A 17,767-nucleotide genomic window follows, 5' to 3' on the forward strand; every position below is an offset into this window, starting at 1 on the left:
ACGAAGCTAGCTTCGATTTGGTTAACTGGCGGTCGAGGGCCGCGTTCACCTCCCCTGCGGTGGGACCCCGAGAACCGACTGGGGCCGGGAGGGGGTGTGCCGTTGAGGTGACGAGCGGGCCCCGGGGGGCCGGGGTGTGCCGTGGGGCGGCGGGGGACGCCCCCTGCCCGGTCCCGGAGGCCGGAGCGCCTCGGGATTGCAAACGCTCCTCTCCGGGGCATGAGAGGTGTCCGCCGGGATCAAGATCTCTGTCCCTCTTCCCTTCGGCGACATCTGCAAAAAGCCGAGGCCAGCGGGCCGATCGTCGGCCGAAGGGAGTCCGGCTCTTAAGAGCGAGATTGGGGGGCTGCCGCCTCTGTTCTCTGCCAGATCACCCCCCAGTCCTAAAGGACCCACTAGGAGCTGAGTCAGGCAGGGAGTCATGTTTCCCGGGAACCCACCTAACGTTTTCCCTCCCCCAGGTTGGTATGATCTGGCACTTGGGAAAAATAAAAGGACCCTACGGATACATGGTGGACCGGGAGCCCGGTGGCTCACGAGCGTGCCGGGATCGGGGACGGATGCAGGGGCTTCGAGGTGGGGGGACAGGGGAGCCCCCCGGTGACTTTAGGGGTCCCTCGAAAGCAGACGGGGGGGTGGTCTTGGGGTCAGCGGGGCGGCTGGGGAAGAGGCGCCGACCTCCTCGTCCGTGGGGTCTGTGCCTTTGGCTCCTCGACTGGCCAGAGGTGGGTTTGGTGTAAAGCCTGCCTTACGGGAGAGGCCTCGGATCTAATCAGCGGGTGTTGAGGGGGTTCGGGTGGGCCGGGCTTTAAATGGGAGGGGGCCGGAGGTTGGGCAGGGCGCTCCCTGGGGGGAAAAGGACCGGCCGCGGCCTCCCGGCGGGGGGCGCGGACAGAGAGACCCCCGGCCGGTGGGGAGGGAGGAGGCGGTCCAGGGAGGGGGGTCCTTCGGCCATCTGTTGGGACCCTCGGCCTCGCGGTGGCCACGGCGGTCCCCAGGTCTGACCCTGCCTTAAGGCCCTGCCCCCTTCCCCTTCCTTTGTCCCTTCCTGGCCCCCTCCCCCCTCCCATTCCCCTTCCTTCCCCCTGCTTCCCGGCCGGCCGTCCGTCCTCTGGGTCGTCCCCCTCCTCCCTCTGCCCCCTGCCCTCTCCTCTCTTTGGCCATTCCCCTTCCTTCCCCCTGCTTCCCGGCCGGCTGTCCTTTGGGTCGTCCCCCTCCTCCCTCTGCCCCCTGCCCTCTTCCCACTTCCCTTCCTTGCCCCTGCTTCCCGGCCGGCTGTCCTTTGGGCCCCCTGCCCTCTCCCCTCTTCCATTTCCCTCTGGCCCTCCTCTCCTCCTCTCCTCCTCTCCTCCCCTCTCCCTGCCCCAGTCCCTCCCAGGGGTTGGGGCCGGGGGAGTTTTCTTTCTCCTCTTCCCCAGCCACACTCGCACACAGGCAGACAGAAGGACGGCCCGTCCCAGAGGGACGGAGGGACGGAGGGACAGAGAGACACAGCCCCTGGCCCCCCGCCCCCGCCGGGCGCTGCCTTATAAAGTGCGGGGCGGGCGGATTTCCTGGGCGGGCCGGCAGCCCCCTTCTCCGGCCCTGAGCGGGCAGCGGCGGCCGGCCGGGCTCGGGGAGCGTGGTGCCCGCTGCCCGCTGCCCTGCAGGGTGAGTGGGGGGTCGGGGGAAGGGGTCGGGGAAGAGGGGAGCGGGGCGTCCCGATCCACGTGGCAGCGGCGCGCTCGGCCGGGAAAGCCGGCCGGGGGTGGGGACAGCGGGATGGGCCCGGGGCGGGAGGGGACCGGCCGGCCCCTGGCCGGAGAGGACTTGGGGGAGCCGGGCCGGAGACCCCTGGAGGGAGGGAAGGGGGGACAAGTCCCTCTCCGTCCCTCAGGAGCTGCAGAGAGAGGGGTTTGGGTCATGGCTCCTTCTCCCCGCCTCTCCCTCTGCCCACTCTGTGCTTCGCCCCCCGTGGCGGGGCCGCTCACCCAACCCCCGTTCGCCGTCGGCCGGCCGGTGCCCCTCCCGGGCAGCTTCCCTCCCCTCCCCGACCCACGAGCCCCCGCCACCGTGCAGGCCGGTCCGTCGAAGGCGGACCTCCCGGTGACCCCGTGCCCCGTGCCGCGCTGGCCTTGGTCGCCCTCCTTGGGAGGGCGGGTCGGGCGCCGAATCCGAATTTACCTGGGGCGTCCGGTGGGCCGGCCAGGGACCCGGGTGGTCCCGGGGGGCCCTCGCCCGCCGAAGGGTGCCCGGCCGCTTGACCTCCCCTTCCTCGGCAGCCCCCGGGGCCGGCATGGCACCGTCCCTGGAGCGGGCCTACCGGAGGCGCTGGTGGATGGCGGGCACGGCCGTGGCGGAGAACCTCTTCTTCTCGGCCGTGCTGTTCGGCTGGGGGTCCCTGCTCATCATGCTCAAAGCTGAAGGCTTCTACTCGCACCTCTGTCCCGGTGAGTGGGGAGGGAGGTTGAGGAGTAGGAGCTTGGGGGGGGGGGCGGTCGGTCGGGTGCAGGAGGCGTGGGAGACGACGAGGACCTGGAGGCGGTATCTACGGAGCGCTTACGATTCACGGGCCACTGGACCGAGCGACGGGGAGAGGACGATAACGGCAGAGTTGGGGGACGGGTTCCCTGCCCGCAACGGGCTGACAGTCTAGCGGAGGGCTGACGGGGGAGGCGATCTTGGGCGTCCCCAAACTCTTGGGGCTCTGGTGATCCCGAAGCCTGGAACTTCAGGTTCTTCCTGGGGGTCCCCTCCGCCCCCACCGCCCCCACCCAGACACTGGCTTCCTTGTGAACCGTGCGACGGTGTTAGTCGAGCGCCGACCGCGTGCAGAGTCCTATCCTGAGCGCTTCGGAGAGTCCAGTGCCACAGAGTTGCAAGACACATCCGTAGGACACCGGGCCACCAGTAGACAGCTGGGACGTGGCCGCTAATTATCCAGCCCAGGGAATGTCGGTTGGTGTCGACGAAGCCCGAGCCCGAGAAGGGGAGAGGGACCCTCGGCTCCTGCACCTCGACGGTAGAGCCATCCGGTCTGGGGGAGAAAGTCTAGAGGGAGCCCCATCTTTTTCCCTGTTGTGGGGGCCCGCGTAAGAGGCTCCCTCCAATTCTCATGATCTCCAAGTCCCTGAAGGAAAATGCTTTGCAACGCCAAAGTTTGTTGGGTTTGCTGCCTTGTCATCTAACCTTGCCTGCCGCTCCCCACACTCCCGTACGAAAGAAAAATCCCCCCAAAACCACTGAGGAGTGTGGGGACCACTCGCTTTGGGTGGAGCAGCATGGTGGAGTGGATAGAGCAAGGGCCCGAGTCATAGGTCTAGAGTTCTCATCCCGGCTCCGCCACTTAATAATGATAATAATGTTGGTATTGTTAAGCGCTTACTATGTGCAGAGCACTGTTCTAAGGGCTGGGGTAGATCCAGGGTCATGAGGTTGTCCCACGTGAGGCTCGCAGTCTTAATCCCCATTTTACAGATGAGGTAATTGAGGTACAGAGAAGTTAAGTGACTCGCCCACAGTCACACAGCTGACAAGAACCCATGACCTCTGACTCCCGAGCCCGGGCTCTTTCCACTGAGCCACACTGCATCGCCCTGGGCAAGTCACTTCGCTTCTCTGTGTCACCTCATCTGTAAATGGGTATTAAGACCGTGAGCCCGGGATGGGACAGGGACTGTGTCCAACCCTATGTGCTCGTATCCACCCCAGCGCTTAGTACAGTGCCCGGCACAGAATAAGCGTTTACACAGATTCCACAACGATTATTATTATTATTTGGGTTCCGTGGACCACCTCTGACCTTATCCCCTTCGCCCGGATCTGCCACAGCCACACGCTCAGCCTGGATAAGTAGGATGAGGATTCATTCCCAAGGGGTCTCAGTCAAGTGACCTCTCGAAGCTTGGCCGGTTCCCATCCGATCCTGGGGGTGGGGGCTTAGAGAGATCTCCCCCCGGCACCCGGCGGGGTGTCCTTGCAGAAGAAGCAGGTGGCCGGGGCAGGCAGAGTGAATGATCTTACTCCTGCCCGCTTGGCTTTAGCTCCGGGTGCTAATTACTAGGCAATTGGGGGAGGGAGGTTAGCTTTGGCAGCCTGCCTGGGCCCCGGGGTTGCAGTTAGGGCAGCACGCAAGGCCGAGCTGGAGATGCCGTAGGGAGGGACCGGGCTGGGGAGAGCGATAGCGGCTCCGGGGAGGAGCTGCGCGGTGGCTAGAAATGTCAGAGAACCGGGAGGGGGAGAGTCCGGGTGTGAAAATCATGAAGAGGTGGCCTCTCTCTCCGTACTGTCGATGACTCCGGCGGGGGCAGAATCCTCACCCCCCGTGAAGCATCCAAGACCGCGCTCTGCTTCCAGCCTGCCGGGGCTGGCTCCCGGCCAGGGCCGGAGGGCTCTTTCCTATTTCCTCTCTCCACCTGGTGTCTTGTGACTCCGTCACCCTGCGCTGCCCTAAAGCCAAGGGGTGCCGGTCCAGCTCTGAAACTCCAAACTCTGCTCAGGGGTCAGCAGAGGTAACCCACTGCTAGCACGCACGGACTCCCGCCTCCTCGTTCGCCTGAATTCGCCCCTCACTTGTTGAACTCCCGCAACGCACTCACGGGAGCTCTGGCCCTCTGGGGCTCCGCGCCCCTCCTTCCCGCCCCACCCCTGCCCCTCCACCTAGGACATTTTGTTCTAAATATAGCTAAACCGGCAGTTCTCTGAACTAACCTGACTGAGGCAACGGCAAGCGGCCGAAACTTTGGGTAACCGGGCAACGCTGGGTTGGGTAAACTGGGCAGGTAGGCCCGATTTTGTTCAGATTTCTAAATTCGTCTTCAGCCGTTCAAGTTGTCCTTGTTCAGGTAACCCATCTGCTAGGTAGGCAACTTTCGAGAAGCAGAGTGGCCCAGTGGGTAGAGCAGCGGGCCGGGAGTCGGGAGACCCGGGTTCTGCCATTTGGTTTGGCCGTTTGCCTGCTGCGTGACCAGGGGCGTCACCTGACTTCTCTGGGCCTCTGCTCCCTCGTCTGTAAAACGGGGATTCCCGTGCCCGTTCTCCCTCCTCCTTAGACTGGGAGCCCCACGTGGGTCGGGGACTGCGTCCGATCCGATTTCCCCGTACCTGCCCCAGTGCTCGGTACGGCGGTTGGCACGTGAAAAGTGCCGAACAAAGACCAGTTATGATTATTCTTCTGTTGTTCTGACACCTTGTCCACTTGCAGCTCTCACGGGTGAACAGCGCAAGGAAGTCAGAACTCGGGGGGCTGTCCCTCTCCTCTGCTTGTGCTGCCGTAACCTGGACGGAGTAGAGCCCACTCTGCCTCGGTTTCCCCTACCGTTTGGGATTCTCCCTCCCCAGGTCCCCTCTGGGTTGGGAGGGGTGGGGGGGCTCCTGGGGACAGGCCTGGTCCCCAGATCCCCTGTAGTCCGCCCGGGCTGCTGAAGGGTGAGGCTGGAATTCTTCCAGGTGAGATACCAGGCTGTCTCTCTCCTTCCCCAGCTGAGAATGGCACCAACGAGACGGAGGACAAGTCCCTGTGGGTGACCTGTGCCCAGCAGGAGGAGATGCTGAACCTGGGTTTCACCACGGGCTCCTTTGTGCTCAGTGCCACCACGCTGCCCCTGGGCATCCTCATGGATCGCTTCGGTCCTCGCCCGTTGCGGTTGCTGGGCAGGTAGAGGCGGGGAGGAGGGCGAGGGACAGGGGAGAGCGGGGAGGTCCCGAGCCCGTGCTGGGGGAAGGAGCGGGAGGCGGCGGGAGAGGGTGTCGTGTGTGTGGGGAGGGGGAGTGTGTGTGTGTCTCCCTCCCCCGCCCTTTTTTGACCCCTCCCATCGTCCCCTCAGCTCCTGCTTCGCCATCTCTTGGGCGTTGATGGCCCTGGTCGCCCGGGACCCCCCAGGTGAGAGGCGGGAGCCCTGCCTAGCTTCTTCTGGCCCAGTCTGGGCTCTCCTGGGTTTCAGGATCCGAACGAGGGGTGGGTGGGGTTGGAGAAGGCGGCCGGGGGTCGGGGGTCGGGGTCCTCCCCCTCAGCGAGACCCCTTGTCCGCCCTCAGTGCTGTCCCCGCTGACTTTCCTGGCGCTGTCCCTGAATGGCTTCGGCGGGATCTGCCTCACCTTCACCTCCCTCACTGTCAGTAACGGCCGGCCCGGAACAACGGCTGGGGAGGGGACGGGGCTGGGGACGGAGCTGGGCCTGAGATGGGCCGGGGCTGGACCTGGGCTGGGGAGCTGGGCCTGGGGGCTGAGACTGGGGGCCTGGGCCTGGATTGGGCCGGGCCTGGGCTGGGGGGCTGGGCCCGGTGTCTGGGGCTGGGTTCTGGGGTCCTGGGCCTGGGGTGGGCCGGGTCTGGGCCGGGGGACTGGGCCGGGAGGCCGTCATTTCTCACCATCTTTGCCCTGTTTGTCCCCTCGAGTTGTTTCTTGTTCTGGGCCCTTAGCTGCAAGGCCTTGGCTCGAGGGCTACTTTGGCCTCCCCTAGGCTCTCGCCCTTTCGCCCTTCCCCCCTCCTTTCCTCCCCTCTTTTTCTCCTCCTTCTGCCCCCTCCTTCCCCCCCCCACCCGCCCCCCACCATGTCCCAGGCCGGCTGTGGCCCGGGGCTGTCCCAGAGTCCCGTCCTTTAATTCCTGCCGTGGGGCCTTTCCCAACTTGGAGGGGAGGGGGAAAGGGTGGGGAAGGGGGAAGGAAGGAGGGCGGCGGCCCCCCCCCCCCGCCACTTCTCCCTTCCTGCTCCCCTTTCCCTCCCTCTGCCCTCTCCCCTCCACCCCAGTTCTCCCTTTCCTTAAGCCTCCTCCCTCCCTCCCTGCCGGGGTCGCCTGCCCCCAGCCCCTGCCACCTCCCCTCCCGGGACACCCCCTGGTCTGGCAGAGGCCAGGACCTGCCCCGGGGTCAGACCCCCCAGGCCGGGAATTGCCCCGGGGTCAGTCCTCCCAGGCTAGGAATTGCCCCCGGGGTCAGTCCTCCCAGTCCAGGAACTGCCCCGGGGGTCAATCTCCCCAGGCCAGGAACTGCCCCGTGGTCAGTCTCCCCAGGCCAGGAATTGCCCCGGGGTCAGTCTCCCCAGGCCAGGAATTGCCCCGGGGTCAGTCTCCCCAGGCCCCCTCCCCTTCGGCTGCAGCGGACGACCAATGGGAGGGCCCGGAGCCCCACCCCGCCCCCAGAGACCCCTCCCCTTGCCCCCACCGCCAGGACCGCAGCCTCACCCCGGACGGCCTGGGCCTCGGGCCTGCCGCTTGTCTGCCCGCCCGAGCACATGGCCGGCCTGGACCGGGCTGGGCCGGGACGGGACAGGACACCCCCCTCCCTCCTCCCCTCCTCCTCCCCACCCTCCTTCCCTCCATCCCAACCCCCCCGGGCCTTCCTGCCAAGAGGGTGCTCTGCCTGGGCCAGAGGGGGAGGATCCCCGAGTGTCCACCCTCTGCCCGGGGCTCAGGTTCCTCTTGGGATTGGCTCTGTCTCTCATGCCCCTGGAGTCCCGCCTGCCAGTAGCCGGCGGGAGCCAGCTGCCCAGGGGAATATTTACCGCAGAGCTGGAGGGCAGGCTGCCTCCGAGCTCTCCTCTGCAGAACCATTCTGCAGGTCTAGTCTGTTTTCCCTCATGCCACACAGCGCGGGTTGCCCCTGAAATAGTCAGGGCACGGCTTTGCGGAACAGGTGCGCCCTGACCGCTCGCTACCCCTTTAAAAAGCCTTTGGGCTTTGAGTTGGGGTGGGGGCGGGGCGAGGTTGGCATCGAGGGCGCCGTGACTTTGCTCCGTCCTCCCCAGAGGGCCTGGCCCCTGCCCAGTCCGGGCCGAGTTGAATAAGGCATGCGATTAATTCAGTAGCATGCCCTCTCCTCACCCAAAGTCAAAAACACACCTTTCCCCCTACATCTCTGGGCCTCGCCTCCCACCCACCCTGTCCCCGCCCTCTCCCTTTCCCTTCTTCCACCCTGGGCTTGTGAACGGCGATCGGTCAATCAGTCAATCTGTGGTATTTACTGAGCGCTTACTGTCAGTGCAGAGCACTGTACCGAATGCTTGGGAGAGGACACTACGACACTGAAACAGTCGGTAGATACCTTCCGTTCCCCGTCAAAGGGCCGGGCGGTCCTGGATTGGGACATGTTAGAGCCCCAGTCGAGGTGGGCGGGAAGTGGATCCCGAAGGGGTTGGAACGCCCAGGGTCCAGGACCCGCGCAGGCTCTCGTATCGTGCTGCTTCTTCCCCGCCAGCTGCCCAATATGTTTGGAAACCTGCGGTCCACACTGATGGCCCTGATGATCGGCTCCTACGCCTCTTCTGCCGTTACATTCCCCATTGTCAAGGTACAGAGCTGGCCCTGGGGGGAAGCTGGCCCTGGGTGAAGCTGGCCCTTGGGGGTGCTGGCCCTGGGGGAGCTGGCTCTGGGGGAGCTGTTCGAGGACAGAGGCGGAGAGGAGGGAGCAGGTCGTAAGCCTCGGGTCAGTCCTTTCTGAGGGGCGGAGGGTGGAGGGGGTGGTGTCCTGGGTCCTCGGTCCAAAGATTTCAAGAAGGGAGGTGATGGGAAGGGGATCTGTCTCCCTGGTTTTTTACTCCGTTCCCTGCCGCTCCCCTGTCCTTCTGGGCCCATGACTCCCCTCTCCCTGGACCGTTGGCTCTTCCAGCTGATCTACGACGAGGGGATATCCTTTGTGGTCATCATGCTCACCTGGTCCGGCCTGGCCTGCCTCATCGTCCTCAACTGTGCCCTCAACTGGCCCAAGGAGGCTTTCCCTTCCCCAGAGGAGGCCAACTACACGTGAGTAGTGAGGGAGGGACCGGGGCGACTGGGAGAGATGGGGGCTGCCGGTGGACACGCTGACCAAAGATCCTGTGGCTCTGAAGCAACCAAGCCTCTGGTTTTGTGTTTCTGGGATCTTTCCAGGTGGCTGGAATGGCAACTCGGGGTTGTCTTGTGGCTTCTGCAGCCCCTCGTGCCATTTGGGCTCCCTGGTCCACGTGGGTCTGCACGTTACCCTCCCACCCTGGTGATTTTCTGCCTGGGAGGCCGGGGTGGGGAGAGTTGTAGGAGATTCTCACTCCTGCTCTGCCTTGCCCCTCTTCAGAAAGAAGATCAAGCTGAGTGGGTTGGCCCTGGACCACAAGGTGACCGGAGATCGCTTCTACACCCACGTCACCACCGTGGGCCAACGGCTGAGCCAGAAGGCCCCGAGCCTGGAGGAGGGGCGGGAGTTCTTCCCCTCATCCCAAGATGTGCGGGGCACCTTGTCCAAGGCTCCCGAGAGTAAGGGCCGGGCCTGGGGTTGGCTTGGGGCCCAGGAGCTCAATAACACCTCCCCCTCCTTCCGTGCGGGCTCCTACTACAGAAGCAGCGTGGCCTGGTGGAAAAAGCCCGGGCTTGGGAGTCGGAGGGCCTGGGTTCTAATCCCGACTCTGCCACTCGTCTGCCGTGTGACCTTGAGCTGGTCACTTGACTTCTCTGTACCTCAGTTACCCCATCTGCAAAACGAGGAGTAAATTCTCCTCCTTGGACTATGAGCCCTACTTGGGATAGGGCTGTGTCTGATCTGATTTCAAGGTATCTACCCCTTAGCTCAGGACAGAGCCTGGCACTTGATAAACACTTAAATACCAATACGGAAAGAAATCGGAAGGGGTTTTTCCCACGACAGGGGCGGGGGATTCTGCCCTAGGATGGAGTGGCTTCCGTTGCTAGTGTAGACAGCTGCCCTGTACCCATGCAGCTGTCTCCCTTCCCGCCGCCCTCTGCAATTCCTGAACCTCTTGCATCAGTTGGATGCCCTGGGAAGCCCGGCAACCAGAGACCTTGTTTTCCGGCTAGCTGTCTCGCCCGGGTGGTGGGAAATAAGAGCGGCAGCTTTGCCGTTCTCTGGCAGGGTGTCAGTGTTATAATAATTACGGTATTTGTTTAGCGTTGACCCAGGGCCAAGCACTGTACTAAGCGCTGGCTAGCATGGCGTAGTGGATAGGGCACGGGCCTGAAAGTCAGAAGGTCATGGGTTCTACATTCCAAGCGCTTAGAACAGTGGTCTGCACATAGTGCGCGCTCAATAAATACTATTGAATGAATGAATGAATAATACCAGTTCCGCCACTTGCCTGCTGTGCGGCCTTGGGCAACTGACTTCACTTCCCTGGGCCTCAGTTATCTGTAAAATTTGGATTGAGACTGTGAGCCCCATGTGGGACCGGGACCATGTGCAACCCGATTTGCTTGCATCCACTCCAGCGCTTAGTACAGTGCCTGGCACGTAGTAAGAGCTTAACAAATACCATCACTATTATTATTAGTATTAGATACCTATCGCGTTAGATCAGACACAGTCCCTGTCCCGTATGGGGCTCGCAGTTTAAGTAGGAGAGAGAGCAGCTATTGACTCTCCATTATACAGATGAGGAAACTGAGACACAGAGCAGGTCACATGACAGGCAAGTGATGGAGCGGAGATCAGTTGGTCAGTCGTATTTATTGAGCGCTCACTGTGTGCAGAGAACTGTACTCAGCGCTTGGGAGAATTCAATAGCTCGTGGTGATCAGGGAATGTCACTGTTTATCTCTGTATTGTACTTTCCCAAGCACTTAGTACAGCGCTTTGCGCACAGTAAGTGCTCAATAAAAAAGCATGGCTTACTGAGAAGCAGGGTTTAGTGAGAAGAGCCCGGGCTTGGGAATCAGAGGTCATGGGTTCCAATCCCGGCTCTGCCGCTTGTCAGCTGTGTGACTTTGGGCAACTCACTTAACTTCTCTGTGCCTCAGTTACCTCATCTGGAAAATGGGGATGAAGACTGTGAGCCCCACGTAGGACAACCTGATTACCTTGTATCTGCCCCGGTGCTCTACCCTGGTGCTTAGAACAGTACTTGGCACAGAGTAAGCGCTTAACAAATACCATCGACTGTTGATTGAATGAACAATAAACAGACACATTCCTTGCCCGTGACGAGCTTACAGTCTAGAAGGAACCCAGGTCCTCTGATGCTGTTGAGCGGAGGGGAGGAGGGGAGTGAGGGAAGCGGGATGGGCACTGGCGCTCAGCGGCTGCTGTCTTCTCCCCACAGAGTCGATCCCCTTTCGGAAGAGCCTGTGTTCCCCCATCTTCCTGTGGAGCCTCGTTACCATGGGCATGACCCAGCTGCGGGTTATATTCTACCTGGCCGCCATGACCAAGATGCTGGAGTTCGTCGTCACTGGCGGCCCGGACCACGGTCAGGGGCCGGGCGGAGGGTGGGCGGGAGACCGGGAGGAAGGAAGGGACCGCTCTGACTGACCTCCCTGGTCGTCTCCTTCCTCTGCTTTCAGAGACCGAGGAGCTGAGAAAGCAGGCGGATGAGACAGGTAGGTGGCGGGGGTGGCTTGGTCTTCCCCTGACAGCCCCTTCTCTTGCGTGCCCACCCCTCGGGAGGGCAGACGGTCTCCACATCTGGCTTCCGAAGGCAGCCGCCATCCTCCCCGCTGACCCCAGAGGTTTAACAATAGCAATAATAATAATAACACTAACGGTAATAATAATATTTATTCAATGCTCATTAAGTGTCAAGCACTGTACTAAGCGCTGGGGTAGATACAAGATAATCCGGTCCCACGTGGGGTGCACAATCAAAGTTGGAGGGAAGACAGGTATTGAGTCCTCATTCTGCAGATGAGGGAACCGAGGCACAGAAGAGTTAAGTGACTTGACCAAGGTTACACAGCAGGTAAGTGGCGGGACCGGGATTAGAACCCAGAGACTCTGGTTCTTTCCATTAGGCCACGCTGCTCTTCTACCTCACCTCTAGCCTGTAACCTCTTTACGGGCAGGGCATGCGTCTGTTTATTCTTGTACTCTCCCAGCCGCTTAGTACAGTGCTCTGAGTACAGTAAGCGCACAATAAATACGATCAAATGAAGGAATGAATGTATTTCTTTCCCAATCAGTCATGTTTACTGGGCGCTTACTGGGTGCAGAGCACCGTACCAAGCCCTTGAGAGAGAGTACACTACAAAAAAATTAGCAAGACACGGTCCCTCTGCCCAGAGCGAGCTCACGGAGCTCAGGACAGCGCGTTGAACGTAGTAAGCGCTTAACGGGTACTATTATTACCGCTCCACTGGACCTCTCGGCCGGTTGACCCGCTCGGTCTCGGGGGCCGAGGCCGAGGGACCAGCGTCCCCCTCCTCACGCGGAACCTCCTTCTCTGCCCCTGCCAGTTGGATTCTATTCCTCCATCTTCGGGGCCCTGCAGCTCCTCTGCCTCCTCACCTGCCCCCTCATCGGCTACATCATGGACTGGCGCATCGAGCAGTGCGTGGACGGACCTCCTGACGGCGGTGCCCTGGGAGACGGCAGGTGACCCCGGGGCGCCCGCGGTGGGGGAAGGAGCGGGCTGGAGGAGCGCCGAATTACTAAATAGACCTAAGAGGCCCCTTGACCTTTTGTTCACCCGGAGCCCGTGCTCATTGCTCAGTGCTGGGGGGCAACTTTACGGTGGCACAGAGCCGGAGAACGGACCTCGGCCGCTTGTTTTGGGAAATACTACCAATAGTCAGGGCGGGGGCTGTTGTGGTCCAGGCCACTCTGGGAGGGAGAAAGCAAGGGATTTTCCTCTCCGGCTGGCAACAGAGGCAGAAATCCTGCGATCAGGATGTTTTCGTGGTCTTGCCTTGCCAGCCCGCCTTCTCGTTCCCTCTCCCACCTCCTTACCTCTCAGGGGAAGTCGGCGGGGGCTCGGGTGGGAGAGGCAAGGAGGGCACCCCTCGCCGTACCGCCGGGTACCGCCGGTGACCAGAGAAGGACTGGTCGAAGAGCGGAATAGCCGCCCTCCCCTGCCCCGCTCTGCTCCCCCTACACCGGGAGTTCATTTACTGACTTAACCTTTGGGTTTGAGAGGGTTTCCTGTTTATCTGAAGAGAGATTACAAGCAGTGCAGGTGATCGTCAACTGCCACTGGCTCCCCGTGGAGTCCTAGAAGACCCTCCGGTCTGTCCTGCGGGCTGTATGTGGCCTCAGTGCCTTTCTCCCCTACCCCCTTACCACCTACCCCCTTACCCATTTTTTTTTTTTATGGGGGGATGTTGGTCTCGGCAAGCATGCTGGCCTGGGGAGTGCAGGGCCTCTGTCCTCAAAACTGCAAGCTTGTGGCTCCCTGCGACCAGGCTGGGACCCAGGGATCTGGTCCCCTAGACTAGCTCCTTCTGGCTCTGCTGGGTCTAGGCCCGTGTTGGGTTTATCTGGCAGGCTCCACTTTTTCTGTTCGTAACTATAGTCATAATAATTGTAACACTGATTGTGGTATTTAAGCACCTACTATGTGTCATGCACTGTGGTAAGAGCAAGATGGTCAAGTTGGAAACAATACCTGTCCTCAACTGCCTAAGTAAGAGGGAGTATCGAATTCGTATTTTACAGGTGAACAAATGGAGGCACAGAAAACTGAAGTGACCGGATCATGGTCACACAGCAGTCAAGTGGGAAGCATTCATTAATTCACTCCATCGTATTTATTGAGCCCTTACTGTGTCCAAAGCACTGTACTAAGCGCTTGGGAGAGTACAGTATAACAATGAACAGATGCAGTTCCTGCCCACAGTGAGCTCACAGTCTAGAAGGGGAGGCAGACATGAATATAAATAAATTACAAGCACCACGACCTTGTGGAAACAGTTGAGGCCAGGGAGTCCGAGGACCTGGGTTCTTTTTCCTGGCTCCAAAACTTGCCTGTTGGGTCTCCTCGGGCAAATCACTTAACTTCTCTGTGCCTCTTTTTCCTCAGCTGTAAAAGAGATTCAATACCTATTCTGCCTACTTAGACCGTGAGCCCCACATGAGATAGGGACTGTGCCCTACCTGACTAACTTGTACCTACCCCCGCACTTAGAACAGTGCTTGACATGTAGTTAGTACTTAGCAAATATCATTTAAAAAATTTTTTTTAAATGCGGCAGAGCCGGGATTAAAATCCAGATTTCTCCGACTCCCAGGCCTGGGCTCTTTTCCACCAGGCCACGCTGCTTCTTGCAGGGCTGAATTTTACCCCCATTTTACCATTTTGGGTTTCTTTATCCCCCCTTTCCTGGGCCCTGAAGGTTCTTGTTCATCTCCCTTGCTCACCACTCCCTCTAGACTGTAAACTCGTTATGGGCAGTGGATGTATCTGATGTCTCGTTATGTTGAATTCTCCCGACCGTTTAGTACAATGCTCTGCACGTAGTAAGCGCTCCATAAATACAATCGACCGACTGACCTCCCAAGCACCTTCCCATTCATCCCTCTCCCTCTTCCTGGAAGAGTGGGGAGCCCCAGAAGATTTCTCCTGGCTCTCCCCTGAGCTGGATCACTGCGGAGGGGTCCCCCCGGTTGACCAGCACTGACGTGCCGGTCTTTTTAGCCGGTCCGTCAGCTTCCTGGCTCGCCCCCGCCTCTGTGAAGACAGTGGATTGATTGATTGGTTGATCGATCGATTGGTTGGTAGCTAGCTGCCGGAGTCCAAGTGTCAGACTTCGTCAGGGTTGCTCTCTGGCTCCCGCCCTTTGAGGGCGGCTGACATCTTTGTCCCCAGACTCGGTCTCTAGCCCTCTCCCCCGGCCTTCCGGCCTCCCTCCCTCCCACCAGGCCGGGAGGAAAGGAGGGAGGGAGAGAGGAAAGGAGCCAGCCAACCGAGAAGCACTGTGGCCTGATGGAAAGAGCATGGGCCGGGAAGTCGGAGGAGCCGGGTTCTAATCCCAGCTCCACCATTTGCTGAGTGACCTGGGGCAAGTCACTTCACTTCTCTGTGCCTCAGTTTCCTCATCTGTAAAATGGGGATTAAGGCCGTGAACCCCGTGGGAGACAGGGACTGTATCCAACCTGATTATCTTATATTACCTCAGTGCTTAGTGCAATGCCTGCCACATAGTAAGCCCTTAAATACCGCCATTATTATTATTATTGTTGTTATCATTATCTCATTCCTCGGGGTCTGGGACCAGAGTCAGAGGAGATGTTCGGGGGGGGATATCTATCTCTAGCCCCACCCTTCCATCCCGGGCACGTCTGGAGGAGCCGTTGAGCTGGTTCTTCCCAAGTCACAGGGGCTAAGAGGTCTGTCTTCTAGGGAATTGACTGTTTTGGGGGCGAGGAGGGGGGATGGGGGAAAGACCTCTGGTAGCCTGGAGGGCAGAGCACGACAGGCTGGTCTTGACAGCGACGGGATCGCCAAGAAGCCGGGCAAGCCGCGTTACCGGAAGATCCAGAAGATCACCAACGCCATCCGGGCCTTCATCCTCACCAACATCCTGCTCGTGGGCTTCGGCATCACCTGCCTCGTTGGCAACCTGTACCTCCAGGTACCTGTGACGGGCCCGGCCTGCGCGCCGCCCCCTCCGCCCACTGCCCGCCCTGCGGCCATTCCCCACTCCCGACCGGGGTCCACCCGTCTTTTCTCTCCCTTTGTGGTTTCAGCTTCTGACGTTCATCCTGCACACCATGGTCCGGGGCTTCTTCCACTCCGCGTGCGGGGGACTCTACGCCGCTGTGTGAGTCGTCGGGGCCCAATGCGTGTCTCTGTGTGTGTGTGTGTGTCTACGGAGGTGGGGAGTTCAAGGGCTTCCTCCCACCCTCTCCTTGGGAATCTCCTTCCTTTCTCCAAGTGTTTAGTACAGTGCTCTGCACCCAGTAAGCAGTACGGCGTAATGGATAGAGTCAGATAGACTCTGTCTAATAGAGTCCGGGCCCGGGAGTCAGGCGGTCGTGGGTTCTAATCCCGGCTCCTCCGCTCGTCTGCTGTGTGACCCTGGGCAAGTCGCTTCACTTCTCGGGGCCTCAGTTCCCTCATCTATAAAATGGGGATTGAGTCTGTGAGCCCCACGTGGGACAGAGGCTGGGTCCAGCCCGATTGGCTTGTATCCACCCCCGCGCTTCTACAGTGCCTGGCGCACAGTAAGCGCCTAACAAATTCCCGAAGGGTTATTATGATTATTACCACTGATTGATCGATCCGGGAGGAGGAGGAGAAGAGGGGGGAGGGAGCAGAGCCACCCCCTCCCAACTCGGCCCAGCTAGGAGGAGCCCCAGCTTCATCGAGGTGCCCCCCAACGGAAATCCAACTGCCCACCCCGGAAGGAAGATGGGGGCGGTGGGCAGGGAGCGTGGCCTCAGACAAATCTCTGGCTTGACAGTTTTCCATCCAATCACTTCGGGACCCTGACGGGCCTGCAGTCCTTGATCAGCGCCATCTGTGCCCTCCTCCAGCACCCGCTCTTCATGCTGATGGTGGGACCCTTGCGGGGGGACGCCTTCAAGGTTAGAACCGCAGCCTGGCAGGGGGGGCGAGGGAGGCGAAGTCAAGAGGGGAGGCAGAGAGGAGGCAGGGAAGAAGGGCTGGCAAAGGAGATGCGGGCCGCGGCCGGAGGCTTTGGCCGCTTGTGAGTGCTGGGGGAGCGACCCGGAGCTGCTATTTCCAAAGCGGGGGCAGAGGGGAAACGCTCTGGGATGAGCGGTCCGCTGCTTCGCGGCCCCGAGCGTCTCTGGGGGGGCGAGAGATTCCCAGGCGGCTTCTCTGTTCTCTGGCCAGGTGAACCTGGGTCTGCTCCTGTTCTCGCTGCTGGGATTCCTGCTCCCTTCCTACCTCATCTACTACCGCTACCGGCTCCAGAGAGAGAGCACCGGCTGGGATGCCCCCCTGAAGGGGCCCGACGGCCAGGAGGCCACCGCGTAGCGGGGAAGTCCGGCCCCCCGGGCCGGGAGGGCGCCGGGGCTCGTGCCAACGGGAACGGACCCATCTGCCTTTTCTACCTGAACGTACGCACGTAGCCAAGGGACACGGATTTATAAATATGACGAGAGCTTCTATTTTTGTAAGGATTTGCGAAAACTCTCTATTGACCGAAAGCAAATGCAAGTACTTCCCAGGCCAGGGGAGCCAGGAGCGAAGACACCTCCTGGCCTTCCTCACTCCCTCCAGGAAGCTGGGCCCGGGGCCATTTCTGGCGGAGGCTTGGCCCGGAGCCTGCCGGCCCCGATTCCCGTGGAGCCTGCTAAGTGATGCTTCGGCCTCCTCCTCCAGGAAGGGGAGAGCCGTCGGTCGGGGCCCTCCCCGCCTCCCTGTCTGGAGCCCCAGTCAGGAGGGGCTGGTTGGGGCCTGGGGGCGTTGGGGGGGGGGCGTGAAGGAGGCTTCGCTATGGGGGCGAGGGGGATGGTGCCCTGATTCCTGGGAGGGAGGGGGGCGGGCTCTCCCTCTCCCCTCATGCTTTTGTCACTTATCTTAGAGGAAATAAAAAGGGAAGTGAGAGACTGGCTCGCGTGTGTCTGTGGCTAGGGAAACTGTTGCTAGCCAGTCCCCTGCTTCCACCCCGCCCTCGCCTGGTGACGCATCCCTTGAGAGCGTTAAAGCCCAGCGCTTAGGACAGTGCTCTGTACAGGGTAAGCGCTCCATAAATGTCATTGATGATGACTGATGATGATGATAAAGGGGACATTGCCGGTGGGCGTTGATGGGTGGCCGTCCGACTGGACTCCTCCGAAGCTCGGTCAGGCCTGCGCCACGATCTCGTTTTCTCGTCCCTTTGCCTCCCTGCCCAGCCGGCCCCAGAGGAGGGGTGGAGAAGTCACACTCTGCTCCCATTCCCTCGTTGCAGAGGGCCTTTCTTGAGCGCTGGCTGTGTGCACAACGCTGTACTAAGCACTTGGGAGAGTCCACTGTAACAGAGTTGGTCGGACCCGTTCCCCAACCACAAAGAACTTACAGTCTAGAGCGGAGGAAAGATACTAATATGCGTAAATAAAGGAGATGTATGTAAGTGCTCGGAGGGAGAGGTGATTAAGGGTACAAATCCAAGGGGAAGGGTGATGGGGAAGGGAAAGAGACTAGGGG

The 17,767-nt window shown here is 60.7% G+C and overlaps 1 protein-coding gene across 1 annotated transcript; it reads left to right on the forward strand.

The window, feature by feature from the left end:
- The first annotated feature begins 1,221 nt into the window (after positions 1-1,221).
- On the forward strand, positions 1,222-17,038 carry SLC43A1 (solute carrier family 43 member 1). The gene is made up of 15 exons (XM_029060773.2): positions 1,222-1,650; positions 2,262-2,429; positions 5,461-5,635; positions 5,805-5,860; positions 6,015-6,091; positions 8,173-8,265; positions 8,584-8,717; positions 9,025-9,203; positions 11,000-11,146; positions 11,241-11,276; positions 12,129-12,267; positions 15,101-15,242; positions 15,358-15,431; positions 16,074-16,197; positions 16,469-17,038. The coding sequence occupies exons 2-15, from the start codon at positions 2,276-2,278 to the stop codon at positions 16,610-16,612; spliced, it is 1,674 nt and encodes a 557-aa protein (XP_028916606.1). The 5' UTR covers positions 1,222-1,650; positions 2,262-2,275; the 3' UTR covers positions 16,613-17,038.
- Positions 17,039-17,767: the final 729 nt, after the last annotated feature.

Source organism: Ornithorhynchus anatinus, chromosome 3 (assembly GCF_004115215.2).
Source record: "Ornithorhynchus anatinus isolate Pmale09 chromosome 3, mOrnAna1.pri.v4, whole genome shotgun sequence".
NCBI lineage: Eukaryota > Metazoa > Chordata > Mammalia > Monotremata > Ornithorhynchidae > Ornithorhynchus > Ornithorhynchus anatinus.

Bases quoted from the DNA above. Each gene is read 5' to 3' on its own strand.
- SLC43A1 (XM_029060773.2), top strand. From the start codon at position 2,276: ATGGCACCGTCCCTGGAGCGGGCCTACCGGAGGCGCTGGTGGATGGCG. The intron at 8,718-9,024 runs GTGAGTAGTGAG...GCCCCTCTTCAG, and splicing joins CCAGAGGAGGCCAACTACAC to AAAGAAGATCAAGCTGAGTG. The intron at 15,432-16,073 runs GTGAGTCGTCGG...CTGGCTTGACAG, and splicing joins GGGGGACTCTACGCCGCTGT to TTTTCCATCCAATCACTTCG.